At 47.0% G+C, this 26,592-nt stretch overlaps 4 protein-coding genes across 4 annotated transcripts; 2 read left to right on the plus strand and 2 right to left on the minus strand.

Moving 5' to 3' along the window:
* The first annotated feature begins 3,373 nt into the window (after positions 1-3,373).
* LOC101758728 (SOSS complex subunit B homolog) lies at positions 3,374-4,459 on the plus strand. Its single transcript, XM_004957981.3, has 2 exons — positions 3,374-3,532; positions 3,718-4,459. The coding sequence occupies exons 1-2, from the start codon at positions 3,518-3,520 to the stop codon at positions 4,225-4,227; spliced, it is 525 nt and encodes a 174-aa protein (XP_004958038.1). The 5' UTR covers positions 3,374-3,517; the 3' UTR covers positions 4,228-4,459.
* A 925-nt stretch (positions 4,460-5,384) lies between these two features.
* On the plus strand, positions 5,385-8,056 carry LOC101759131 (internal alternative NAD(P)H-ubiquinone oxidoreductase A1, mitochondrial). The gene is made up of 4 exons (XM_004957982.3): positions 5,385-6,585; positions 6,712-6,872; positions 7,011-7,076; positions 7,193-8,056. The coding sequence occupies exons 1-4, from the start codon at positions 5,712-5,714 to the stop codon at positions 7,805-7,807; spliced, it is 1,716 nt and encodes a 571-aa protein (XP_004958039.1). The 5' UTR covers positions 5,385-5,711; the 3' UTR covers positions 7,808-8,056.
* A 359-nt stretch (positions 8,057-8,415) lies between these two features.
* LOC101759539 (secretory carrier-associated membrane protein 1) lies at positions 8,416-13,144 on the minus strand. The gene is made up of 13 exons (XM_004957984.4): positions 12,871-13,144; positions 12,483-12,545; positions 12,270-12,374; positions 12,074-12,136; positions 11,754-11,787; positions 11,143-11,265; positions 10,564-10,626; positions 10,386-10,479; positions 9,740-9,785; positions 9,568-9,635; positions 9,133-9,181; positions 8,914-8,979; positions 8,416-8,827 (listed from the first exon to the last, which is right to left on the minus strand). Exons 1-13 carry the CDS (start codon positions 12,925-12,927, stop codon positions 8,741-8,743), a joined length of 918 nt encoding a protein of 305 aa, XP_004958041.1. The 5' UTR covers positions 12,928-13,144; the 3' UTR covers positions 8,416-8,740.
* A 977-nt stretch (positions 13,145-14,121) lies between these two features.
* LOC101760227 (brefeldin A-inhibited guanine nucleotide-exchange protein 5) lies at positions 14,122-24,983 on the minus strand. The gene is made up of 32 exons (XM_004957985.4): positions 24,652-24,983; positions 24,387-24,553; positions 23,315-23,436; positions 23,175-23,233; positions 22,723-22,780; positions 22,553-22,637; positions 22,257-22,460; positions 22,103-22,161; positions 21,915-21,984; positions 21,761-21,829; positions 21,560-21,682; positions 21,395-21,448; positions 21,203-21,291; positions 20,983-21,079; positions 20,759-20,857; positions 20,474-20,677; positions 20,278-20,388; positions 19,994-20,178; positions 19,285-19,908; positions 18,768-19,185; positions 18,384-18,623; positions 18,157-18,280; positions 17,899-18,047; positions 17,404-17,757; positions 17,041-17,207; positions 16,753-16,961; positions 16,491-16,654; positions 15,744-15,857; positions 15,393-15,529; positions 15,027-15,315; positions 14,821-14,916; positions 14,122-14,728 (listed from the first exon to the last, which is right to left on the minus strand). Exons 1-32 carry the CDS (start codon positions 24,764-24,766, stop codon positions 14,666-14,668), a joined length of 5,118 nt encoding a protein of 1,705 aa, XP_004958042.1. The 5' UTR covers positions 24,767-24,983; the 3' UTR covers positions 14,122-14,665.
* Positions 24,984-26,592: the final 1,609 nt, after the last annotated feature.

Raw genomic sequence — 26,592 nt, forward strand, 5'->3', positions numbered from 1 at the left:
TGCGAGCGTGGCATTGGTCTGGTCAGATTTCACGACTAGGGCCCTCTTTGTCTGGACGACTTCTCCACCGACTTCAGTGAAGTCCTGAAAGCCTGCCAAAGTGCACCTCAACCATGGAAGCTCCCGCATATCCCGCTCTCTAGGGCGGAGAGGGAGAAAAAAAAAAAGCTTCCCACAACTTCAACCCCCACCTCCCAAGATCTTAGCAAAAATGACTCCGCCCGAGCAGCGCACATCAACGGCACATGTCGGGGAAGGGTGGTGGCGGCGGAGATGTGTTGCGTAGTGGAGAAAGAACGCGGCGGGAAAGGAGCAGGGCATGCGAGGGAGATGCATCACGCGACCAGCGATGGAGCAGGAGGGTGAGGGTCAGGCGCGGCGCCACCTCGTGGCGGGCAGCGATGACGAAGCAGCAGCAGCAGTAGCACTCGGCTGGGGGGAAGCAACATCGCTTGGCTGGGAGAATGGGACTGCGATGAATTAGCAGTAGCAACACCCGGACACACGGACTGTGTCCGGACCAGGAGGAGCAGGGACGGCAGTAGAGCAGAGCCTGGCGTGAAGAACGGACGAGTACGGGCTGAGGCTGTGAGGAATGGATAAGGCATGGAAATAAGGGGAGAAAAAATGGAGAGAGAAAAAAAGAAAAAAGAAAATAGAAATTATTGTTTAATCATATATTCACTAATCATTTTTATTTCAAATGAAATAACATATAAATTTAAAGAAAGAGTTAAATACACCCACGGCCCTTGAACTTGTCCTGAGGTACCCCTTAGGTCCACGAACTCGCAAAATCGAAATCTGGCATCCTGAACTTGTTAAATTGTGCCACTTAGGTCCATACCCCTTCGAAATATGATGTGGCATGCCCACATGGCGCCATATGAACGAATATATGCAAAAAATCCTTAAATTTTATCTTCTTTTATATTTGCATCCTTCTCGTCTCTTTCTTCTCTCTATATATATCCGCCAGCCTCGCACCCCGCTCCCACTGCTGCCGGCCACTCTGGCCTTAGCGTCCACAGCCGCCTGCCGCTCCAACACCGGCGCCCACCAATCCCCGCCACCTCCCGCCTTGCCTCCTCCTCCCCTAGTCGCCAACGTCCCTCTGTCCTGGCCCCTTGCGCCGCCACCCGCCCTCCCTCAGCCACGCCAGTGGCCATCCCGAAGCTGGCAGCCCCTCCACCTCGTCTCCCTCCCTCTCCTCCCTCCCCCACCCAGTGCCGCCACCTCCTCCTCCACCGCCGAAGTGCCACGCGGGAGCCGCCTATCCCGACGGTTGGGGACCCTCCGCACCCGGCACCGGTGGGGGCCATCCATCCCCGTGGCCAGGAGTGCCACCACCTCTCAAGGCGCCGCCACCGCCACGCCTAGCTGGCGCGCCGCTTTCCCGATCGCACCGCACGTGGCCCGCCCAGCGTCATCCGAAGAGAGAAAGAGAAAGAGACGAGGAGGATGAAGGGCTTTTTTGCATATGTTCGTCCATGTGGTGCCATGTTAGCATGCCAAATTAGATCTTGAAGGGGTATGGACCTAAGTGGCACACTTAACAAGTTCAAGATGCTAGATTTTGGATTTGCGAGTTGATGGACCTAAGTGGTATCTCGAGACAAGTTCAAAGACCGCGGGTGTATTTAACTTAAAAAAATATAAAATTCACATGTACAAGTCATATAGCAATGGGCACAATAGACATTTGCCTCTTTCATAAAAAAACAAGAGAAGAAAAGGGAATTATAACAATCTACTCATTATTGGTTAATCTAATTTCTATTCATTAATTTTTTCATTTCATATGACAAATCATATATAATTAAGGGCAAACATAAACTTATGTGTATATCCAAATCACATAGCTAAGGGCATATAGGATATTTGGCTTATTACATCCATTCATAAAAATATATGAGAAACTGTTTTGCCAAACACTTTTCAGAAATAGCTTTAGCTTCACTAAAGAAGCTACTTTACCGAAGGAGTTGTGGAGCCATTTCAGCTACAACCACAACAGCTACAATCACGACCACAACCCTGCCAGACGAATCTAGATTCTGCGCCCCATGCTTCACAGGACGAAATCCAACGTCTGCATGTAGTCTGTGTGTCCCTATGCACCGTATCCTCCAAATAATAGACGGAAACAATACTCAATACCGGGAGAAATACACGCACGGTCCGCGCCGCCCAGCACGACATAAATAGGATCCGTGTGCGTCCGTAACTGATAACTGGTCCGCGTGATTTCGTCATATGTCATGTTGGCATTATTTGCCGCGTAACTAACCGGGCTTTAATTCGGGACATCATCATAAGCAGACAAGCCATATAAATACGCAATGGACCGATCCATCCCGTGAAACTGAGGACTGACAGACAAACCGGCTCATCCTCTCTTCGACCACAAGGAATTTAGGGACGGGCCGCTGTCACGTCGTCGTGGTGCCATCATTTGCAAGATGCAATCGTACAGCGGTGTAGGATCACGCATGATCCGCGCTCTATTCACTTCAGTTTATCAACCACCGAATAATATTTTTTTCTCACAACAAATTAGCTGTTTCAGCTCTTCAGCCGGCTTATAAGTGCAGCATAACAGACTGATCCACGATTAGCGGAGACGTACGCTCACAGCCAGCGTAACTGTAGAAGACCTGACATGTTGAGTGCTAGTAGAGTATATCCGCTGGCGTGACTGTATGTGTGTCGATCGACAGATGCGAGTTATCCATGATGCGTGCACGAAGCACGATCGGCAGGCTTGGCAAGTGTCATCTCGTTAGAGGTAGAGAGGCTGCACCTACACTGCACTGCTACAGTGTTAGCGCTCGAGGTCGAGCCTGAACAGTTCGCGCGAATCGGCCGCAGTCGGCGAGGCAGCTGTCGATCGGCCGGCGAGCCGCGCCGGCCGTCCGTCGGTACGCGCGTGTAGAGCATTTTGGAGGCACCAGTCCAGCGCACAACAATGTGATAAGACTAGCTAGTGTACTGCTGCCAGGAGGCAAGATCATGATGCGCGTGGACACGCGTTGTACGGGCTACGGCTTGATTGGGGTGGTGCGATCCCGACGGCGACGGCGACGTGAGCTGCTGCGGTGGCTGGCTGGCTGGCCGCTGCACTTCAGTGCTGAGGTGTCGCCTGTCGGATTGGATTGGCCGAATGGCCGTTGGTTGGAGTGACGACGTATCGGCGTTCGGCGCCTCGGCGGCATCGCGGTTGAGTTTGCGGCCTTCTGCAGCAGGCAGCAGCCAGCCGAGTTTGTAGAGGCGATGGGAAGACAAGAAGCCCGCATGGCCTCATACCAAGTCGGCCCAGTCCGAGCCCATATCAGTGCGCGCAGTGACGGCCCAGCGGCCAGCGCCTCGCGTTACCGACCGACTTCATCATCATCCGTTTGTGCGGCAAAGACTCGGGCCCAACACCGTGGGGCGAGTCACGTCCGCGCACGCAGAAAAGCACCTGACCGGCGGCGACCGCGGCCGCGGGGCTGCTCTCCCGAGCGCAGCACCGTTGATGGCGCAGGGAGAGGTGAGCCCGCCGCTTCCCCCCCCCCCTCCCCTCGCCTCCTTCCCTCCTCTCTCGCCTCACGCGTTTGCTTCAATGCTTCCGGCGTTGTCGTTCAAATCCGAGACGCCCGCAAGGTGTTCGATGGAAAGCATGATAGAAGCGTCTAGCCTTGTATCCTCATTGATCAACCTGGCACTCTGCTGCAGGCCGACGCGCCGGGCGGCGGCGCGCCCGGCGGCGGCGCGCCCGGCACCATCGGAGGGACGGTGAAGCTCAAGGACCTGGTCCCGGCGGCGACCAACACGGTGAACACGACGTTCATCGTGCTGGACAAGGCGGCGCCGACGGCCCGTCCGCCCTACCCCCACGCCCAGGCCCAGGCCCGCGGCGGCGAGGAGGTGACGTGCCTGGCGCTGGTGGCGGACGAGACCGCGGCGGCGCACTTCCTGCTGTGGGGCGGCGAGTGCGGCGCCTTCGAGCCGGGCGACATCGTGCGGCTCACGGGCGGCATCTTCTCGTACCACAGGGGCAACGCGCTCGTGCTGCGCGCGGGCCGGCGCGGCCGCGCTGAGAAGGTGGGCGAGTTCACCATGCTCTTCGTGGAGACGCCCAACATGAGCGAGATCCAGTGGGGGCGGGACCCCGACGACCCCAGGAGGATGGTGCAGGAGGCCGTCGTCTCGCCCTACTCCCAGGTCTTCAAGCCGCTGCGATGAGCTTGCTTCCCGTTGCGTTGCAGCTCGTTGCCTTGCCGTTCTTGCTATAGTGTGACTGTGTGACATCTTAATTTCAACCTTTTGTGCGTGCGCGCCTGAACTTCTGTAACATAGAGGAATGTTTATGAACCTGCGATCAAGAAGCATGAAAAGGAAACGCTTAAGCTGTGTTTGTCTGAAAGGCATATCGATCAGCTGTCAGCAGCAAATGTCTGTCAAAATTACAAGATTACAACATGTGCAATCTGTAGCGCTTGCTTATATATAAGTAAAGTTTTCAGCACACGTACAAACTCCTACACAAGCACATTGTCGCCTCCTGACTCCATACCAAATTGCTGAGCTAATGGCACATCATCTTTAGTACTACTCCGTATGCTGGAATGCCACTATGGGCACAGGACAGAAGGTGACCATGTCTTGTCAACGGCAAGCCTGCACAAACACAACACCAAGGCGAGCAGTATGCGCGCGCCGCAAGTATCTGGGCGGCCAACGGCTAAGCGCAAACGCTGACGGAGGGGACGGACCAAAACCTGTGAGAGACCCGGGCCGCGCGGGGCGAGCGGGCTTGTGTGTGGGGTCACGGTAGCCCTTTTCTTCTTGCGACGCAAGTCGAGCCCGCCCGCCCCCGCCGCGAGATCTTCCCCCTCCGGCAAGTCGGTCATCAGGAATAAAACGAGGCAAGGCAACATCGATTTGGCACCAGATATCCGGAGGGCCCCGCCGTCTCCAGATCTTTCCGGGTCTCCCCCCCTTCCCTTCCCATAACATATACCGCCTGTCCTTCTCCCTCCAGATTCTTAGTCCGAGGTGATCGATGGCGATGGGTCGTGGGAAGGCTCCCCTCCCGTCGCTTTCCTGGTGATCTTCGCACGGTAAATTCTTCAACCACTCTTCGTGTGTTTGTGCGGGTGCGGGTCTGGACTGGTCATCCACGAAAGCTGGGGGCACTAGGGTTTTTCAAGCACGCGAGGGCAAAAGGGGGGCTGGAAGTTCTGGAACCATGGACGAAGCTCCGTTTCGGCGGCGGCGTGCCCAACGCGCACACGACGTGGTAGATGCGCGCATGCTGATTGCCAGGCCCAATGGAAATAGAAAGGGGATCGTACTTTCTTCTCTCCTGCAAATTTCTTGGGGAACAATTTGACTGGTTTTACTTTTAGTACAATTCGTAGATGCAGAGTTCGTCGGCTCCGGTTTCCTGGGAAGTTGGTCCATGTCGCATGTCCCATTTTTTTCCTTACCGAATCTTCCCAGGAAAAAGCTAATCGAACCAAAGCCAAGTCGCATTACCCATGTGCTTTTTGCTCTGCTGCCGTTCTCGTTCATATATATTCCCTTGCAGATTTGTCGTCGGTTTTTGTATCTGTGCTGAATGCGATCTCGACGTCCGTTTTGCAGGCTCTTCTGATCCTTTCCTCGAGCGGTGACTTGCGCAGAGGTTTGCAGCTGAAGCTGAACTAGGCGAGCGCGCCGCAGAGATGGCGGCGTGGTCTAGGATCGGGAGGTGCGCGCAGCTGTCGCTGTCGCAGTCCCTGTCGAGGATCGTCTCCGAGGGCGGCGGCGGCGCTTCGCCGGCGGAGGCGGCGTCCGCGATGCGCGGTGCCGCTCTGTCCCGCGGCCGCGGGCACCACGCGTCGTCGCTCCACAGCCTCGCGTTCCCGGGCCTCGCGGGCAGGAGCGCGTGCGCCGGCGGCCACCTCCTCCAGACGCCGCCGAGTAGCAGGGGCATCGGCACCACGCCCGCGATGCTGCACCCCGCGTCGGCGGCGGCGGTGGCGGCGGAGCTCTCGGACGCGGAGACGAGGGAGCCCGAGGCCGCGCCGGCGCCTCCTCCCCGCATGCCGAGCCTGGGGCCGACGAAGCCCGCGGAGAAACCCCGCTTGGTGGTGCTGGGCACCGGGTGGGCGGCGTGCCGGCTTCTCAAGGACGTGGACACGAGCGCCTACGACGTGGTGTGCGTCTCCCCCCGGAACCACATGGTGTTCACGCCGCTGCTGGCGTCCACGTGCGTCGGCACGCTCGAGTTCCGCTCCGTCGTCGAGCCCGTCAGCCGCATCCAGTCGGCGCTCGCCACCCACCCCGGCTCCTACTTCTTCCTCGCCAACTGCACCGGCGTCGACACGAAGGCGCACGAGGTGTACTGCACGGCCGCCGCCGCCGGCGATGGGCTGCCCAGCGACCCGTACCACTTCAAGATCGCCTACGACAAGCTGGTGATCGCCAGCGGCGCCGAGCCGCTGACGTTCAACATCAAGGGCGTCAAGGAGAACGCCATCTTCCTCCGCGAGGTCAGCCACGCGCAGGAGATCCGCAGGAAGCTGCTCACCAACCTCATGCTCTCCGAGAATCCAGGTAGCCACACCAGTTCAAGTTCACACACGTTTGCAGAAGGAAAATGCATTATATTGATCATGAGTTCATCAGTTGGGCATTGCAACCTTTGGTTCTGATGATTAAGTGTTACTGTATCTACTCCAGGCTTGTCTGAGGAGGAGAAGGCGCGGCTCCTGCACTGCGTGGTCGTCGGCGGAGGCCCCACCGGCGTCGAGTTCAGCGGCGAGCTCAGTGACTTCATCATGCGCGACGTGCGGGAGAGGTACGCGCACGTCAAGGACCACGTCAAGGTCACCCTCATCGAGGTACGGATACACAGTGCACCTCATGAACAGACTACATGATCCGGAGCATATCGGAGCATATCTTGCATCGAATGGACTTTCTAAAGAAGTATGTTGCCACTCTCTTCTCATCGTTCACGATTATCTGTTTCTTTCCAGGCAAACGAGATCTTGTCATCGTTTGATGTCGGGCTGCGTCAGTATGCAACGAATCACCTGTCAAAGGTAATGAAAGCTTCAGACATCAGTGATGACACTCTGAAATGTAGCAATGTTCTTGCAAATGCACATTAACTTGTGTGGTCTCAATCCTAACCGTGCGCACGCTGCATTTTTGACAGTATGGAGTTAAGCTGGTGCGAGGCATCGTGAAGGAGGTGAAGCCCACGGAGATCACCCTGAGCGACGGCACCCTCGTGCCCTACGGCCTGCTGGTCTGGTCCACGGGCGTCGGCCCGTCGGAGTTCGTCAAGTCCCTGGACCTGCCCAAGTCACCCGGCGGGAGGATCGGCGTGGACGAGTGGCTCCGCGTGCCCTCGGCCCCGGACGTGTTCGCGCTGGGCGACTGCGCGGGCTTCCTGGAGCAGACGGGCAAGCCGGTGCTCCCGGCGCTGGCGCAGGTGGCGGAGCGGGAGGGCAGGTACCTGGCGCGGCTGCTCGGCAAGGTGGCGGCGCAGGGCGGCAGCAAGGCGCACTGCGCCGGCAAGGCGAACCTCGGCGAGCCGTTCGTGTACAAGCACATCGGCAGCATGGCGTCCGTCGGGCGGTACAAGGCGCTGGTCGACCTGAGGGAGAACAAGGACGCCAAGGGGGTGTCGATGGCGGGGTTCCTCAGCTGGGTGATGTGGCGGTCGGCGTACCTGACGCGGGTGGTGAGCTGGAGGAACAGGTTCTACGTGGCGGTGAACTGGGCGACGACGCTCGTGTTTGGCAGGGACAACACCAGAATTGGCTGACGACGTGGGGGTGCAGTTTTTACTAGCTGGCCGGCTGCTGTGCTCCACGGGAGCGACAGACTGGCTGTCATTTCTGTCCTTTCTTCTGCTTCGTGTCCGTCCCTGTGTTTAGAGAATTCTATTAGACTTCTTACGGTTATAGCGGTTCAAAGTTTCACATTTTCCACGAGAGAATTATGAAGCATGGGCACCATTTCTGTTGATGGTGGTTACTAGATAAATTCGGCGTTCACGTGGCCTACAAATCAATTTAAACGGGTGGAATGGTTAAAGAGATAGTGACGGCAACTGGACAAGTGTACAAAACAACGGACAAGCCGACAAATCAATTTATTTTGGAACAAAAGCTTCGGCTACATAGGACCCTTGCTAACGCACGAGGGACACGTAGATTTAGGATTTCGCTCGGCCAGGGGAGCACGAATGAGAGAGCAACAGAGTCTTTGGCTCATTGATATCAGCTTCAAGGGTTAAAGAAGTACTACCTCCATAAACGTCGTATATTTGAGTAGTGGCTTAAATGTAAGCAAAATGTAAGTCCCTAGAGATTTAGATGGAGAGACGCCAAACCATTATTGGTTGGCTGGCCCTATTTGATCGGTTTGCTATTTCGCACTTCCAAATGCTTTTGCCAATGTTTATTCTTACAGCAAAGTACAAATAGTTAACGATAGTACTGTACAACAAGTTAAAGATAATGCTGCACTCCCACATTGCGATTAGGAACAAAAAGGAAATGGATGAAGTAACGCTATAAAAGCTGCACATTCTCTATATAGGTCAAAAAAAGTAGATGGCGAGTCACACCACGATAACCTACTGATAGTTTTGGCATCATAGTCAAGGAGGAAACATATACTTTCATTTGTAGCACAACCTATCCACGGGTAAGTATACGCTTGGGACTATCATCTGAAATGTACCATGCCACACTTAAAATGCGGCTCTCATGGCACCCCTTGTCGCATCACGCTTCATCTCTGCAGCCTTTCCACTGCCTCGGAAGTACATGTACACTTGCTGCACTCATAAAATCCAAAATGGCTCAGCTAGTTCACATTAATTTAATTCTGGAAAATCAGATTGGTTGCTTATAGAACACTGACCTGAATGACCCAGATGCTGAGCAATGACTCGAGACAGAACAATCCAAATCCAACAAAGTAGAAGATCTGCAGAACAATCATATTGATTACTCTCTTACTAGCCAAAGTGGAGAATTATACTTTGCATCAGGGATAGGACGGAATAAATTTAAGCAAAATTTTCAAAGCTACATATCTCGTGGGAAATGTAATTAGCAAACACAAAGGTCCTGCCCTTACCCCAACCAAAGCATTCACGCTGATAAGATCAATTGCTGGCAAAATCCCTCTGCAAGAACATAAAACAGAAGTTAGTTCATGCCAAGGATTTGTCAAGCAACTACATATAGCTCAGTTATCTAGCACTGTAGATCTTGTAATGCCATTGCCCAAATTAGTAAAACTTTTCATGTTTTTATCTTGGTGAAGCGATGGGGTTGTCCAACAAGGTGGAATGGGGCCGTGGAGCTTTGTTCAATAATAATGCCCAACGGCCAACTAAACTGTATCCTGATGCGAATGTTACTTTATAGGTACATCAAAATGTGCACAATAAACAGATCATGTCATTGATAATCATAGCAAAAAACATTTGCATTGATGCAAGTTTACAGAAGATGCAAGCTTTCAGTATTCACAGTTTTCTAGACAGGAAAATACAGGCAAGAAACTTACGCCAATGATTTTCCCTCAAATACAACAGGAGGAGCCACAGCAGAGAACACGCAGAAAAGAATGTGGAACTGTAATCACAGGAAATTCAAGCATTATATAAATTTGCATTTAAAATTAATGAACTAGATGAATACAATCACGGATGCTTCAGTAAGTGACTTGTAAAACTTACCAAGTAAAGCAAGAAGAACAACCCAAACTTCAATGCGCTATCAGTCCTACAAAACAAGTTTCCAGCAAATGTTACCTATCCACACACACACACAAAAAAAAAACCCTGATGGTAGAGATACACAAAACAATGCATCAATGCAGCCTGACAACAACTCCTTTGATGAATGGTGGACAAGCACGAACAATGGAACTGGGGATCAGGCTAAAAATGGTCTCAACTCTATCATCATTCTGGGGGCTTGGTCCATATGGAAACACCGTAACCGTTGTGTGTTTGATGGGATCCAACCGAATCTAAATGAGGTTCTGGTTTTTGTGAAAGATGAACTTCGCCTTTACAGTTTGGCCGGAGCCTGCGGAATATCCAATCTCCTTGCTCTAGTGCCGGCCAATGCGTGAGTTCTTTTAGTGGTCTTGGGTCAAGCCTTTGACATTTTAAACAGATTTTCCCGTAAGATGTAATAGGGAGTGTGAGTGTGTGCGTGTTTGGGGGGGGGGGGGGGGGTTGTATGGGGTTTCTAGACCCACTCGTTTTTCTTCTTAATATAATGATACGCAGTTCTCCTACGTGTTCGAGAAAAAAAAAGCGCCAATGCAATGATATTTCAAAAAGCGTCAATGCAATGATATTTCAAATAAATTACCTCATGGCATTATACAGAGGGCGATACCATAAAACATATGCACCAGGAACACCAGATATGAAGTAGATCACTGCCAACAACCAGATCTTAACACCTGAAAATAGATTCGATATTTTAAAAAGAGTATGATTAACAAATTTGATAGAACCACAGGTCACACCAAAAGGATCCAGTATACCTTCCCCCTTGATCCAAGCTGTAGTAACTGCTATGACATTCCAGAAGAGGCAGCAAACCAACCCTATTCAATACCAAATAAAGCTTCAACAATTTGTATTGCTGAAAATAAAATGCTTCACGTATGCAAAATACTATAATATTGCTCATCCTTCCATTTGTGCCTATGAAAATATGCAGATTTTTAAATGCTATTCGGCTCTCCATATAACTTCAAATAAAGCACACCTTTTTAATACCATTAAGATCTCAAAAACTTCTACCTATGTTTTAGAAACCCCATTAACATGTACAGACGATACAGCGATATACAACCATATTAATTTAATCACCCTTGTGCTCTAGCTATAAAATAAGAAATATATCTACCAACATATTTGATTTCTGATGCAAAACCCATTTGACCAAAATCACTGCAGGAATGCAGGGGTCATGATTCAAAGGTTGGAACAAACCAATGCAGACCTCAAAGAAGTTAAATATATGGGTGGAATGCATGCCCACTGCACCATTAAATAAAGGAGGATATTCTTCACCCAAGTGAACTATTTCAGGAGTTTAACATTCAGAAGATGCATACCAAGAAAAGATGCAAAGGCAACATATTGCATTCTTTGAAGGTGACTCGGTATCTCATTGGTGATATCATGATGGATGAGTGGCAGAAAAGGAGGCCAGTTTTTCTCTTCAATGACAATGCCAGCTGCCAAACAAAATAAGGAAACATAAACTTTATGTAAAAACATGGATCACAATAATCTTCATGCCAACAGCCCGTTGAGAGAAAAAAGTCAACGAATATATGAAAGCTGCCCAAAGCTTCTCATGCGCAGTAGCCATACTTGTTATACATAACCACATGTGGTGTCATGACCACATTACCCTTTTCCTTTAAGACAATTAGTTACACTCTAGTTTTGCAACTGATAAAAATAATCATAAACGACAAATCTGCAGCTTTGGCATGAGATCTATCCTTGTGTTAACAAACCAGTAGAAGTATATGTTTTTACAAAAAGTATATAGCATTAGCACTTAGCACTGTGTTATTCTTTCAGATATAATATGCCATATTCCTAACATGCCAACATTGGGTTATCATGTGCCTTGCTTCTCTAGCAAACAGGGAAAAAATACTATGAAGATACAATGTTTCTTCTAAAGTATTGATGTAAAGCAACGAGCATTTACCTCGTGCTGCAGCCTCCTCTCTCCTCTTTAGTTCCTGGACAGTATAACAGAGATAGCAAAGACTCAGAAACTTCAGAAATTTCAGAGGATCCTGCAAATATATTAGAGTACAGCACAAAAATACACTTTGCAGCTACAGAGTGCAGTCTAGAAGAGAAATAACTAATGAATTCTACTTCGCATTTAAGCCTAGCAAGAAATTCTTCATGCTTGGAATGAAACATTAAACCAATCATCTCGAGCTTAAGAAGGAATTATGGCTGTGTTGCCTTTCGTCAAAATGAAAAGCATCACTGTAGATAGATATATGTGCAGCATACCTTCTCCCTCTTGTTCAATTCCGCTTCCCTTGCTTGCAGCTCCTTCTCCCTTCTCTTAAGGTCCTGGAGGATCCAGGAAGCACATGTTAACCCAACCAGTCACACGAGCTAGGCACCAAACAGCATTTACTTCTAAGAGCACTTGTTACAGCCGCATTTTGCAGCTGAGAAGAACCAAATGCACATTCACACCCACCTTCGATGAGTCAAGTGGTATATCCACTGTGGCACTGAAGTCTGCCGGTTCAGGAGGAAGCGGTGAAAGGCGTGAATTGGACGCGGGAGGCACGTTTCTGGGGTTCTACATTCCAGCAGAAATCACGCAGCAGTGAGCAGGCAAGCAACATTAACCCCCCAACTCCTGTGACATTCCACGGACGCCACGACTCATAAGAACAGAACAACTCACCGGCATGTAGAACGCGCCGCCGCCGAAGTTGGACTGCCCGCCAGCCTTGCCGCGCGCTTGTTCCTACCAAGCAACCGACAAAAAATACTTCAATCTCACGCGCATACAAGAGGTTTCGGGCACCAATGCATCATCCGAGCAGCACGAATTCCCCGAGCAGCGCCGGTGACGGCAAAGTGTCGAGAAAAATAAATAAAAAGGAAAAAAATCTGTTGATTCTTCCATCGCCGGGCCGTGGTCAGATCTGCGCCCCTCCCAGATCCAAACTGGACCGAAGTAGCGAGCGCCCGGAGCAAACATGATGCCAAATAGGGAAACTAGATCTGCGCCAGGGCAATGGCGGGATCGCGACGGCCAGGGGAAGTGGAGGAGGATCGGGCGCGCGTACCGAGAAAGGGTTCACGTCCTCCTCCTCGAAGGGGTTGCTGTCGTAGCGCCCCGCCATCACGCTCCGCTCCTTTGCTTGCGCCGGCAATGGCGAGATGGAGATTGGAGTAGTGAGGCGGCGACGAGGAGTCCTGTCGAACGGTAGAGGGAGCGCGCAGACGCAGCACCGCCCCCACGCCGACTAGATGGGGTGGGGCGATGGCGACTCCTCTTTGCTGTCTTGCGAAGGGGGAGGCGGCGGGTGAACCGTGAACGTGCGCACGCGCCGAACGACCTGTCCGGCCAGTAACCGCTCGTGGGCCAAACTTCGGGTTTTTCCCGGCTGTTCCCCTCCTATCTCATGGGCATGGGCCCGTCAAACTGTTTTTTATAGGGAAAAGTTAGGTCCACACGGTTCAATTGTGCCGTGCGGAAGTCTACGAATTTCTTTGCAAACTCATCCGAGCGAAACATCACCAAATGTTAGGTGTTCTTCTCGAATTCTCATTTATACTGTATATGTAGCAATAACTGATGCAACATTATAAGGAAGGAAGTGAGCGTACGCTTTTACCACCAAGATTTTCTTCTTAAGCGACAATTGCTATTTTCCTTGTAATGTGCTGTTTAGACACCTATGTTCTTCTCCACGCGAAAAAGACAACGTAGTTTCAGGGAGAAGGATCACGCGTCCTCCTTCGTGGGACTGTAACATCATGTAACGCCATGTTTGGAGACGTGCCATGCAATCTCACTACCTTTTTGTGGTTCTCGACCAGAAAATGATGTGACCAGAAAAGGTCACGGTTAGTACCATGAGTATTTTATTTCCTATAGCTGCACGACTTTGCAAACACTGTGGACATATTTCCGACAGTGACCTTTGACCTGGAACCACGGCTTTGTGCAAAACTGCTCACTATGTCGTCCTTTTTAGAGGTTGACCGACTGGACAAGGGCACAAGGTCACCACCCTTCGATGTCCAGTTTCCATTTTGCCTTAAAATGATTAAGCACTTTTTGGGTAGTTGGGAACTTGGGCTGGTCATATCGAGTGTACAAAGTAGCATTAGCTGCCAAGAGGCTGGATCCAACTGTCTCGGCAGCTGATTGAAAATGATGAAAACAAATCAACAATGCAGCTGCATTGGGCAACAAATGAATGATCGGAAGATGCAAACTTAATATCTGCATTGTCAGCAACTAATACACTAACGCACAACATCAAACAAGACAACCACCAATAGGGTCAAGAGAATAATACCAACAGATAAAATCATAAAATGCACTATCGTGCTAACATCACAGCAACTTGGGAGGGCAGCAGCAATTTGCCAACGCGGAACGTAACCAGAGTCAGATAAGGCTCATACTACTCAGGATCTCAGATTTATTAGTTGCACAAAAAGGAGACTCTACCACGCATAATCTACTATTTGCCATATAATAACAACAGGCCTCAAGTACACTGTCCTGAACAATGTGTACATATCGCCGGCACTATCCTACTGTGTAATGTGCGTATAGAAGCATCATCCCCACCCGGGAATAGATAAATAGCCCAAAAGTACAATAAGTCACAAGGAAAAACATGGCGTGCGCAACAGGCAAGCCTACTTCCCCCTTCCATCATCCAAAAAAGTGTGGCTTTCGGACTTGCGGTTTCCCACTAACCAAGCTCATGCCTAGGGAGTAGGCTGTTGCGCCAGACATGTGCCTTAAGGATGTCAAGCTCCCTACCAGTGCTCCATGCTTGCACAAAAATGCCAATGATGAACAACAAGAGATATATGCAATAGAAGAACTAGAGCTGTGCTTCAGGGCATAAGTGGAGTAAGTTGTTTGCTGAAGAGATCGCCAAGCGCTCCACGAACATCCATCTGAGGCATAACCACAAGTTAAAGCTCTAGAACTTCATATGTTTCATTATTGATACCTTGAGACCAAACCGCATGTCAGGGAAAGTACATACCTGATCGCAACAGATAAGTTTAGTAATCAATGGATAGAACTCTTTCAGGTGCCTTTTGAATATCTGAGCATCCATGATGCACATTCCTTTCAAAACCTGAAATGCAAACAAAATTTCATGTCAGAGCATAAACAAATTACCTCAAAATATAGATGAGAATCTCAAAAGTTCTAAGACAAAGCTCCCAGAATCCAGATATATTATACCTTGACAATAACAGGCGCTCGTAGGTCCAACACACGATGTATGTCTGCACTGGCAGCCTCACCAGTGCTAGGCTGGAGATCAGACGCCTCTTTCAAAATCTGCCCGCAAAAGGAAACCAGCTTCCCTTCTGCTAGGTTCTTGATCTTTTCCTGCTCACCAGATTCGGCACTAAAACCATTTGTTTCCTCAGTCGAGTCCTTTTCTTCCTGCTCCACTGTTGATTTGTGGAGGATGTCTAAATAAATAGCAGTTCCAACTAGTTCTTGCCGAAGAAGATTCAGTGGAGGCCTACACAAAATTAAAATGTTAAGAAACTGATGCCTAGATCAGCAAAAGGAAAAAAAGCATTGGCCTTCAAGCCTTACCTTTCTGGTGGTATATGGTGCATCCTCGTTCGAAGATTTGAAGGAGAGTTATACGAAGAAGCAAATTCTAAGAGTGAGAACAAGATATCCATTATTGCTATCTGCTGTGTGGCTTTTAGCCTACTCCAATATCTCTTCTGCAATGTTCCATCAGCAATCAGTCACAGTGTATCAACCCAGTTACCCAAGAAAGGGCTGATATATTAGGTGTTACGAATTCTTTATTTGCCACTAGAAATTTGTGAGCTCCTAATTGCGTCACAGACTGGGTCCAGTCGTCCAGACCCACATGTCAGTGAGAAAATGGATGGATTCAGATCTAAGACCACATATACAGCGGAAACTGCATACCTGTATGCTGTCAATTGCCCCAAGCAGCAGTAACTGGGTGATACATTTGCTCCTGACAGTTTCCATCATAGGGCTCTCTTCCTCTTCAGCCTTGTCAGCCTCATCATCAGGTGCCTAGATCAACACGTAAGTACATAGCCAAAGGAGAAATATCAGTACTTCCATACTTGCATACTCATGGTATCAATGCCAAAACACTTGAGTTCCAGTGTTCATAGCTACTTTGGATGCCACATGAGCTACCAAATATGAAGGGTTAGAACAGGCTAAAACTAGCTCAAATGAGCCAAGCTTCAACAACGGCCAAATTTTTTGGACAACAAGCAGAATAGCAGAAAGTTCAGGAAATCTAACAACTTATTTGACATAACAAATTGACTACTAATGGTAACACATACCATCAGCTGTCACAGGCTCACAGTAGTAGGGATGCATAAATAGAATTTTATTAACTATACATGTTACCATATTACTTATGAGTTCATGCAATGCATCCCTTGTTCACAAAATCACAAGTCACAACCCCAAATGGACTCAGGTGCCGAAGTTAACATGCAAGCTATAACAAAATAACCAGCATCTTTCGTGAGATGGACCAAAACAAAATTTGACAATACTAAATGAAAGTTATTGATAAATAGTTCTTTTATGAGAATGTGTGGTTAAATAATTAGTTATGCACAGATACACCAAGCTGCAAGCACCTATGACCTATCAAATTGTGTTGGGGAAAATGCATGCGTATACCTTCACAGGTGAGGGTGGAGCAATATCATCAGACCGGCCTTTTGATTTGGATGTAAGACTTCTGACCAAAAGATTATCCATCATGTTGCCCATAATTCTTTGCCCTATGCTTTGGCCACGTGGGGAAACAGCAGGTTGTGTTCTCCCTGATGGTGATGGCGAACCTAGATGAATACATAAATTGTGTAGATCTTTTCATGTTGCAGTCCATATCGAATTTAGTGCATAAAAACAACTAGAGGAACACCTCATATCAGGATACCTTCCGAATTATCCAGGCTAGTTTGTGGATTTGCTTCTGGATGACTATATTCACCATTATTGCTTATGGAGACTTCTCCCCTGGTGCCATTGTAACTATCACCATGTGAGTTGCTCTCTGCTTCTCTTGAAAGTACCTGCTGGTTGTTTGACTTCTGAAATCCTAATGAATTGAGCAGTTCGAGGGGCTGAGTTGTGTATGATGCATCCCTGACAAGTGACAATAATACATAAATAAATAATGATACGTAAATACTAACTTTGGTAGGAATAAAATTTAAGAAAGTACCTAATACTCTTTAGTAATGTTTCCCAGTCACCATCGCTGAACTGGTGACCACCAACCTCTATCAGATGAACTAAAGCACCAAGAGCAATTGAAACAACAGTTTGGTCTGTTTTCTTGGCACACTCAAGCAGCAAGCTCAGAAGAGGTGGAAGCATAAAGGATACCTCCTGTAAATGCCAGAATCAGGTGGTGACCAATCAAACAAGTTTCAATTGGATCTCTTGTTCTATGGGCAGCTTAAATGAAATATAAAATGTCTGTGAAATGTAGGAGGGATCAACAATTCAGCAAACTGATGTTCTGAATTACACAAAGGATGTCCCTGAAGCAACTAGAGTCAGAAAGGAAGGATAGCATACATACCTTATAGAAAGTATTGAAAAGGTTGCAGATTAACTGCAGCGAATGAATGCTAGTATCACGAAGCCAATCATCGCCAGACGAAAGCCCATCTCTTCCAGCATGCCTTACATGATCAAATATAGGAAACAGAACACGATGGAAAATACTCTCCCAGAAGGGAGAAGAGAACTTATGTCCTCTCTCATTCAGCAAATCAAACAACACTTCAAGTGCGCAATGTCTGACTTCTGGTCTAGAGTCCAAAGTCAAATCAGACAAGCCAGCGAGCATTGGAAACCAGTAGTGCTCAGTCACATCAAAATTGGCTTCTGGAACAACATCAATAGGTTTAACAGCACCACCTGGAATGAACCCCTGTATGATGAAGAGATGAATGAGGCAAACAAGAAGGCAGTCCCAATTCCCATGAATAAGAGAGCAACGAGAAGGACAACATCAACAAAAAGTGGATGCAGACAACTTAATATACAAGTAAAGGGTATTGACAATCCCCACCTCTGCCAAACGATCTTCACATATACGTAGGAGAGCAATAGCCTTCAAACTAATTCGAGGAGTGCATTTGTTATTTGCAAAACCAATAAGACAGTTGACACAATCCATGAAGCAATCACCAACAACTTGATCAAAATGTTCCAAGATAACTGCAAAACATCATTTAAATGACAAAGTCAGACAATAAAATTTCAATATTGCTAGGATATAAGCTGGGTAAGGCACTTTATGAGCCAGCTGTATAAATTCCTTATTTACCTTGTTCTACGTTTTCAAAAGCACTCTCAACAATTGATTCATCCTCGTCATCAGCCGCTGCAGTGAATATCATGAATACGCAACGCCAACCTGACTTTATGCTGCCAACTTTTGACTTGATCAACTACATGTTCATCAAGCAAAGTTTTTACATATAACATTATTTGATAAGAAACACCAGATCATCATATTTGATTGAGGCTTAAATTCCATGCATCAGGACATACCTGAACAATGCAATCAACAATTAGACCACGGATTTTTGAGTTGTGGCTATTCCTCATTAAAATGACAAAAGGCTTCAGTATGTCACTTTGAAATGTGAAGTTGTTTAGTTCTGCACGCTCCAAGTACTTCATACCAAGCTGTCTTAGCGAGTCGATGGCATACATAGCAACTTTCTCCTCCTGGTGGCTTCCAGCAGCAATAAAATGCTGAGCCAACACAGACCATATTCTAGCCCACACCTACATTTCCATGTGCAAATGGTTAGTTATTGCTGGCTAGGGCAGATTGCATGTTTAAACCCACTATTTATCACTTCATATTAATAGTCTTAAGAAAAATAGAGTGAAATGGATGGCACAGCGCAAACGAGAGCCAGGGCATACCAGACGTATACGAGCCATGTTATAGTAGCTTATCTCAACAAGCTTTTGCAAGCTAAAAACACGAGCAGGTGTTTGTTTCAGCTCTTCAGCAGAAACACCGCAAAGGGCAGTGAAGAATTCAACAATTGAATCACTTGGCAGTTTTACACTGTTTACAAAGATTTGTTCAGCAGGCTTCCCAGCCAACTCTTTCAATGATTGGACTACAGAATCCCTTGATATTTGATTTGATCCCACCATTACAGATGCAGAAATTGAAGGGTTTGAAGTGATATATTCAAGTCTCGAAACACATTCTAAAACAGCATTCCAAGTATCTTGTAAAGCATCCATATCTGTGTCAGCTAGACCAAGAAGAGTCCGCAGTGCCTCAACATTTTTACTACGCATCTCCTTGGGAGCATGCAAAAATGTAAACCTGCAAAAGGGTAATTAAGAAAAGGATGGCAGTGCGTTCATATTACTATATTAAAAAAGTGGAATTGTACTATATGATGAAATTCAAAGGATAAACTACCTCACTAAGGACGTCAAGAAAGCATAGCGCATGGTGTCCATCCCAAGAACACGAGTAAGATGGATACCAGCTCGAAACCCATCCATGCATGATACAACCCTAGGCTTACTGTCACCTTCCTCCATGGTCACAGAAAATGTTGCAAGCAAAGGCCATCCTACAGCTTCAAGCATTGGCCTAACAAGCTCAACCTGCTGTGCAACATGAAAAACACCTTTCTTCTGTCCCTGGTTCTTGAAAAGTGCCTGAGTCTGTTTGATGATCTTTTCACTCTCTGCCTTTGTATCACTTGCTGACTTCAGTCTTGGAAGGGCTAGATTGAGGATATTGACAAGACGGCCTCTTTCTTCTGTTTCAGGTCTCTTAATAGTTTTTGATGCATCATGCAAATCATCTTTCATTTTTATCTCTTCCTTGACAATGGAATCATAAATTTCTTCCAAGAGCTCCTTCGGAGCACATTCCTCTGCATCACTCACAGTGTTCATACGAACAAAATCTGATTTTGACATCTTAGGCCACACCATCGGATTATGTGCATCAGTATTCAACATTATAACAGCATAAGCAAGAACATAAGCAGTATCAGCATTTTTGAAAAGTCCAGGATTATCAGCACAGTACCTGCAAATAATCATATCAGCATTTGGGGATCACTGGTGGAAATCTTGAAGAAAAAACGCATCGAGTCCTATAAATATATACATACCGCTCAGCAAACTTTTCCATTATGCGATCTATCTTCTGTGCCTCACCAGGAAGGCGAAATCCTTTCAGGAACTCACGAATTGCAGCATCAAACGTCAACCCTGAAAACTGCATGGAGTCAACATAGGCATGCATCACAGCAAGAGGAAACTCCTCATGCTGTCCCAAATATTCACCAATCATAACCTGCATAGAGATAATAAAGGTTAGATGGAGGTACACCTTTTGACAAATAATATTATATTGCATGTTACAGCAAGACACTCAATAAAATCTTAAAATCACCTTATCCAAGCTGGAAGTGTTCTTGAGAAACTGAGCTACAGATGACGCCTTATTTTCAACCAACTTATTTGACAATAAATACTCGATCCCTTTTGCTGGTTTACGATTAAACTACAAAAGATGTAAAACGTTTAAGAAACATGGCAAGATTTCAGTTGCGAAGTGGTTAAGAAAACTGCAGGTGCAGGCACTACACCTCTGAGACTGCAGCTTCCATTGTCGACTTGTGAGCTTTGGCTCTCTCAAACTGATTCCGGCCATCCTCTTGGCCCTTCGTCTCATCGGTTGTCAAGCTCCTTGAAGCATCCTCTTCATGAGATTCAACAGTGCTCCCTTGCTTTGAGGAATCTCTTCGAAGTTGCTCCCAATCAGCCAATGACTTCAGAATACTCACCAAGCACTGCAATTCAAAGTCTTCATGTCACACTAACATTAAACAAGAAATTATCAAGGAGATGTAAGTAATCTGAATGATAGTAACCTGGAGAGACGAGCCTTTTACAGAAACTGTTTGAGATGACACAATGGAGTTAGTATCAGCAATTTGAGATCCTTGTGCAATTCTTGAGAGTGCACTAACCTGATAGGAGATATATGATCAGATATGTTACAAGCCAAACAAAAGGAGAAAAAAAAAGAAGATATGGTTTCTATGAGAAATTCAGAAGCCATGCTTTGTGAACAAAAAAAAAACCTTATGCTTACCATGAGTTCAAAAAGATTTGGTCCCTCAAGATCACAGTCATAGTTCACAAACACATCTGCAAGCATTTGGGGATCTCTGCAAACTTTCTCCAACATCCTGGTTGGAAAATCAGTCAAATAACATCAATTATACATGTACAGGATATCTAGAACGACCAAACCGTGTCTGTTCATGCATTATGCATGTAGCTGAGATTCCATAAAGAAAAAAGAGGATCACCTAAGAACACTAGCCTTCTGGCTGAGGGGGCTATCAGAGCTATCTAGAGACCTCAAAATTATCAGAGGAAAGAAGACACCAATTTCCCCCTGCACAAGTATTTAAAAAACACGAAGAATGTAATGATGTGAAAAGCAACACAACACAAAACAAAAACAACAAACATATTAATCTTCTTAATAACAAACTTACCTTCAGACTCTCTCTAAAACGGAGCAACAGGACTGAAAATATTCCACAAGCATACTGTCAAAGAAGAAAAGACAGTTTAGCATGATAGCCCACTTGTTACAAAATCGATCAGTACTGTCACACCAAGTATGATGAAATCAACATTGATAAATTTTCAATTTTGACCTGAAAAACAACTGGAGATGAAGAGACGGATGCTCGGAGAAGAGCGTATGAAAGATATGCTTTGACCGAATCAATGAAGTGGAAATTTTTTGTGAACGCATCACTGACTCCTTCTAGCAGCCCCTGGTGAAAATAGCTACGAAATAACATCAAAACAAACAAATAATACAAATATTAGGAACCCAAAAGAGGTAAACTAACCTGTAACAGTTCAAGTGACAGCAGCCTTGTCTTTGTAGCAACCTCATCGCTTTCTTCTTTCATGCTCATCTGAAAGGATGGCAAAAGTTAGGAAGGATGCAAGGGTGACTTTCGTGTTAGCTCTCATTAAAGTAACACTATATAACCAACCAACCTTGCAAAGAGTCCGAAAGAGCAACAGCGCATCACGCTGTATTATATTCACAGTGTCCAGGTCGATTCCACTGGAAAAGGAGGGGGACAAAAGCAATTAGTAACTGTCACATCCAAGTTTCCGATGTGTCACCTGGAAAGACAAGAAAAATCCCATATACTAAGCACAACTTAACAAGCCTAACAAACCGTGACACTTTCTTCCCATCTTCAAGTTCAACAGCCTTGTCCAGAACAGCCTCCAACCCCTGTAAAAGAACTGGTATTAGAGTAATGCAATACATGACACATTTGGGAAGTCCTGATAGAAGCATCATAGCAACAAACGATCCAATTTCACTACCTTAATATCTGCTCCTCCTGCAAGATTCTGAAGCTCTTCAACAGATGTCGGAGGTGCTTCTGAAGCCCGATTCATGGACAATGCATCTCCAAGAGTAACTTTTTCCTCATCTTGGCTATCAGTAGATATTTCCCCATTTTCAGAGTCCTTTGTGCTAGATGGCGGTGTCTCTTTAACCGCAGAGCTTGCAGGTGATACAGAAACCTGGAACCAAGAAAAGGTAAAATCAATACCTGGAAACAACCTCAATGAATAATTTTCGTATGCATAAGAGAGGATATGCGGAAATTCTTTGCCTGCTCGGATTCCATTCTCCTGAATACAATGCTGATCATCTGGGTCAACATAGCCTTTGAGGTAGCCTGGTTCACAGGGCTCTTGCTATGGAAATACAAATGAATAAATTATCATACATGTTTTAAAGGGTAAAATACTGCAAATGAGAAGACGGCAATATAAAAGGTACCTATTGAGAGCAATGTTATAGCATACTCTAATGACTCCAAGCAATGGTTCTCCATGAACTGCATTCCAAACAAACAGAAGCAAACTCAAAATATGTATTTGCTGCTCAGATTGTTCTTTAATATAGTAAGATAGCTACATGCAGAACTATTTTGGCCTCACTGCCTTTTTTTAGCAGTAAATTATATGAATGCATTAACGACTTCCACCGTGTTTTTGTACATGGTTTTTATGAAGACACAAACAGATGCAAAAAAATAAAAGTACAGTAAGGAACGTTTGCCGAAACTAATACATGCATCTTGCAATGTTATGTATAAGCTTGGCCATTGCCTAGCATGATGCCATCATATCTCACAAATGCATTTCAAACAAACAACAGAGTTAATTAAACTTGCCCAATAAACAGAATATTAGGAAACATAGAGAATGAGAATAACTTGTAAAGATTACCTCTAAACCTATTTGAAGCAACAGCATTGAGAAGCACTTTCAAGACTTGGAGAACAGTACTACAACACAGAGATGATACTCAAGTTAGTACTTGTGCAAAAGTGCGACAGAACATTATCTTAGTTTAATGTGATGTATACCTGTCTGAGGAGGTGTTATCGACACAACCACAGACCATGTTTAGGATGTCTGTAAATAATGCGGAATTTTTACCACCTTCCAAACCAGGATCACCTTCTAAATGGTCATAAGCAATAAGTTTCTGGTAAAAAAACATTGAACAGCTCAATCAGAAAGGATTGTTTAAGATCTGTCATCTAATGTTGCATTTTTACATAAAAAAAGTGGTAAAGATACAATAGCAGGCTGATTCTTGGTCCAAAAAAATGGGTTGAAAAGGACTGGCAACTAGTGCATTGATCTGGACTGCTTTGCAACTAGCATAAAATCCACACGCTTGATGCAATCCCAAGTAATTTAGCACTGCCCCAACTTTTGGACACGTAGTATAAGGATGGGGTGGAAATAGATTTCTGATGGATCATGGGGAAGATATGGTAGCACCAGATCTCACATCTGTATAAGTGTATAGACAATTACCACGCAAAGAAGAAGGACCCAAATTCAGAGATACACTAGATGTATATGATGGCAAGTTGGCAACATAGAACTTATATAGACGTATTTGCACATCATGTTTGTGAATTCCAGATTATGGGTGGCATAGCATCGTATCTCATTGAAACTTGTAATATAATTGATGAATCAACTTAATGTCTGGACACCTACATGTTCTTATTGCGCACTCATTTTACTATCCTGAGTTCCATTTTATATACTACTATACATATCCTCTTTGCATAACGATAGTCTGCAATCTCGCCAAAATTGTAAATAAGTCAAATGGCATAAACCTGCAACTATCTATCATCTCTAGCCCAAACAACCAATTGTCAGAGACTTGGCTTTGCACATGCAAAATGAGGAATGGTCCATGCCAGCATCTACCCTAGACAAGGAAATGTGGTTCAAGCCTGCTAACGTCCAAAGCATACATGGTGCCAGAGCGAATGATCCCTCCAACGGCACGCATTTTTGCTAGTCAACGATTCTCGGCATCAATGCAACACATCTGCCGCTTTGAGAGCCTCAAGCAGGCAGGCAGGTAAGCAAAGGACGAGGAGAAAGGGGACGGTGATGATGATTAATTACGTGGAGGCAGTCGAGCGCGGGCTCGACGAGCTTGACGTGCTTGGTCTCGACGGCGAGGCGGAGCGGCTGCAGCACGAGCTCGGCCTGGGGTCCCTCGAGCACGCGCCCGGCCGACGCGAGCGCCTCCGTGATGACCGCGCCCTCCGCGGTGGCGCCCTTGATGCTATCTGCAACGACACGCGCCGCGCGGAGACCACCGCAGCTCCATCGTCAGACACCACGAGATCCCAATGCGCGGGAGGGGAGGCGAGGAAAGGGCACGCACCGAGGTACGACTGGATGGATTGCTGGAGCGCGGCGAACTTGCCGCGGTTGGCGGCGCACTCCTTGAGCATGGCCTCGAAGGCCCGCGTGACGAACCCGCCCGCGGCGCCCGCCATGGCCGCGGATCTCAGCTCCGGCCGCGGAGACGAGGTAGAGGGGCGGAGTGGTTAGATCCGAGGAGGAAGAGTGGGCATGGGATGGAAGAGGGCGCGAGATCTGGAGGGGATGCGAGATCTGAATGAGGAGGAGACCGGGAGAGCCCCCGCTGCTGTCCTCGGCTCGGCGAGGGCGGATCGGACCTGGTTGTCTCGCACAGTGGCACACGCACGCACGCTTGCTCGGCTGATTTTGGAGAAACCGTGCCAAACACCTCACATGAAAATGACCTCACTTAAGCTCCTTGAAACCCACTAACGGGAGCCATTTGATGTAGCGGGAGCTTAAAAAAAAAATAGCTCCAGCGACTTCGAGGTGTTTGGATACTAGGTGCTAAACTTTATCCGTGTCACATCGGATGTTCATATGCTAATTAGGAGGACTAAACATGAGCTAATTATAAAACTAATTGCAGAACCATGTGCTAATTCGTGCGACGAATCTATTAGCAAATGGTTAATGTAGCACCACCTTGTCAAATCATATACTAATTAGGCTTAATAGATTCGTCTCGCGAATTAGACTTCATCAGTGCAATTAGTTTTATAATTAGCCTATGTTTAATACTCCTAATTAGCATCCAAACATCTGATGTGACATGTGCTAAATTTTAGTGGGATGTATCAAACACCCCCTTCTCCTCCTTTTGCCACTCTTGTCCTCGGTGGGGCCCGCAGACGGAGCGAGGGGGCCAACATCAGGAAGTGAGGGTAGAGGTAGCCGGCAGTGGGCGGCGGAGGCAAAGACGATGACGGTGCGGCTGAGGTGGGCGGCGGAGGCGGAGGCGGAGGCGGACGAGGTTGGGGCGACGGTGAGCGGAGGGCCGCTGCGGCAATGGGGGAGCATGCGCGCACGTGTGGCGCCGGTGGCGTGGGGAGGAAATGAGGCCGGAGAGTGTTGATGGTGTGGGAAGAGGGCGCGGCCGCGGTGGGGCTGGAGGGCGCGAGCACGGGCATGGTGGGGCTGGACGGTACTGGCGGCGCAAGAGAGCGGGCTTGTAGCGGACAGCGGTGCTGGCGTGGAGTAGAGGAGCGGACGGCAGCAGTACTAGCGTGGAGACGGCGTGAATGGATAAAGAACGGTGGGAAGAAAAGTAAAAGAGAAAGGAAATGAAAAAAGAAGGAAAAAGAAGTATAGGAAGGAAAAGAGGATAAATATTAAAAGGTAAGGATAGTATGGACATTTTATATTGTTATATTTTAAACATACAGGAGAAGACATTTTGCCTTTTCCAATTGGAAAAGTCAGAGTAAAAAACCGCTCCATCAGAGCAGCCATAGCCGAAGCTATTTCAGCTACAGTCACAGCCTTGTCAAACGAGTCCTTCGTTTCTTTTAGGCTTTTAGCAGGCAGATTGCCAGGACACTTTGCGAAATTTCTTTACGCGGGCATATACTTGCCTTGTCAGGGCGTTTTACTGTTACAGAGCACCAGAGCGAATTGCTCGTGTATCCTGCAACATGTGTTTGATAAATTTTTGCAGATGATGATAAAAGATTGTTTAAACGTTGCGCCAATCCATTTCAATATCATGTTTTTCATAAAACAATAGTTGAAAAATTTGTCCGCGGGACACTGAAACATCAAATTTGAGATTTTATATGCAGCACACCGTAAAAGTGCAGTTTAGTCTCCAACACACTACATCAAATAAACTAGTCATTTTTCTAAAAAGAACATGTTAAAAGACCATTTTACCCTTCGCGGGCAGCCACGTCCTTTTCTCTCTCGTCTCTTCCTCCCCTGTCCATCCGCCGGCCTCTCTCTACTGCGCCTTCCCTCGTGT

The sequence above is a fragment of the Setaria italica genome, chromosome II, assembly GCF_000263155.2.
Source record: "Setaria italica strain Yugu1 chromosome II, Setaria_italica_v2.0, whole genome shotgun sequence".
NCBI lineage: Eukaryota > Viridiplantae > Streptophyta > Magnoliopsida > Poales > Poaceae > Setaria > Setaria italica.

Excerpts from the sequence above, each read along its gene's own strand:
- LOC101759131 (XM_004957982.3), top strand. The coding sequence starts at position 5,712 with ATGGCGGCGTGGTCTAGGATCGGGAGGTGCGCGCAGCTGTCGCTGTCG. Across the intron at positions 6,586-6,711 it reads CATGCTCTCCGAGAATCCAG|GCTTGTCTGAGGAGGAGAAG; the intron begins GTAGCCACACCA and ends TATCTACTCCAG. Across the intron at positions 6,873-7,010 it reads TCAAGGTCACCCTCATCGAG|GCAAACGAGATCTTGTCATC; the intron begins GTACGGATACAC and ends GTTTCTTTCCAG.
- LOC101760227 (XM_004957985.4), bottom strand. The coding sequence starts at position 24,766 with ATGGCGGGCGCCGCGGGCGGGTTCGTCACGCGGGCCTTCGAGGCCATG. Across the intron at positions 20,389-20,473 it reads TGGAAGCTGCAGTCTCAGAG|TTTAATCGTAAACCAGCAAA; the intron begins GTGTAGTGCCTG and ends CATCTTTTGTAG. Across the intron at positions 14,917-15,026 it reads GAGCGCCTGTTATTGTCAAG|GTTTTGAAAGGAATGTGCAT; the intron begins GTATAATATATC and ends TTTGCATTTCAG.
- LOC101759539 (XM_004957984.4), bottom strand. The coding sequence starts at position 12,927 with ATGGCGGGGCGCTACGACAGCAACCCCTTCGAGGAGGAGGACGTGAAC. Across the intron at positions 11,266-11,753 it reads AGAGGAGGCTGCAGCACGAG|CTGGCATTGTCATTGAAGAG; the intron begins GTAAATGCTCGT and ends TTTGTTTGGCAG. Across the intron at positions 9,182-9,567 it reads TTTGAGGGAAAATCATTGGC|AGGGATTTTGCCAGCAATTG; the intron begins GTAAGTTTCTTG and ends ATGTTCTTGCAG.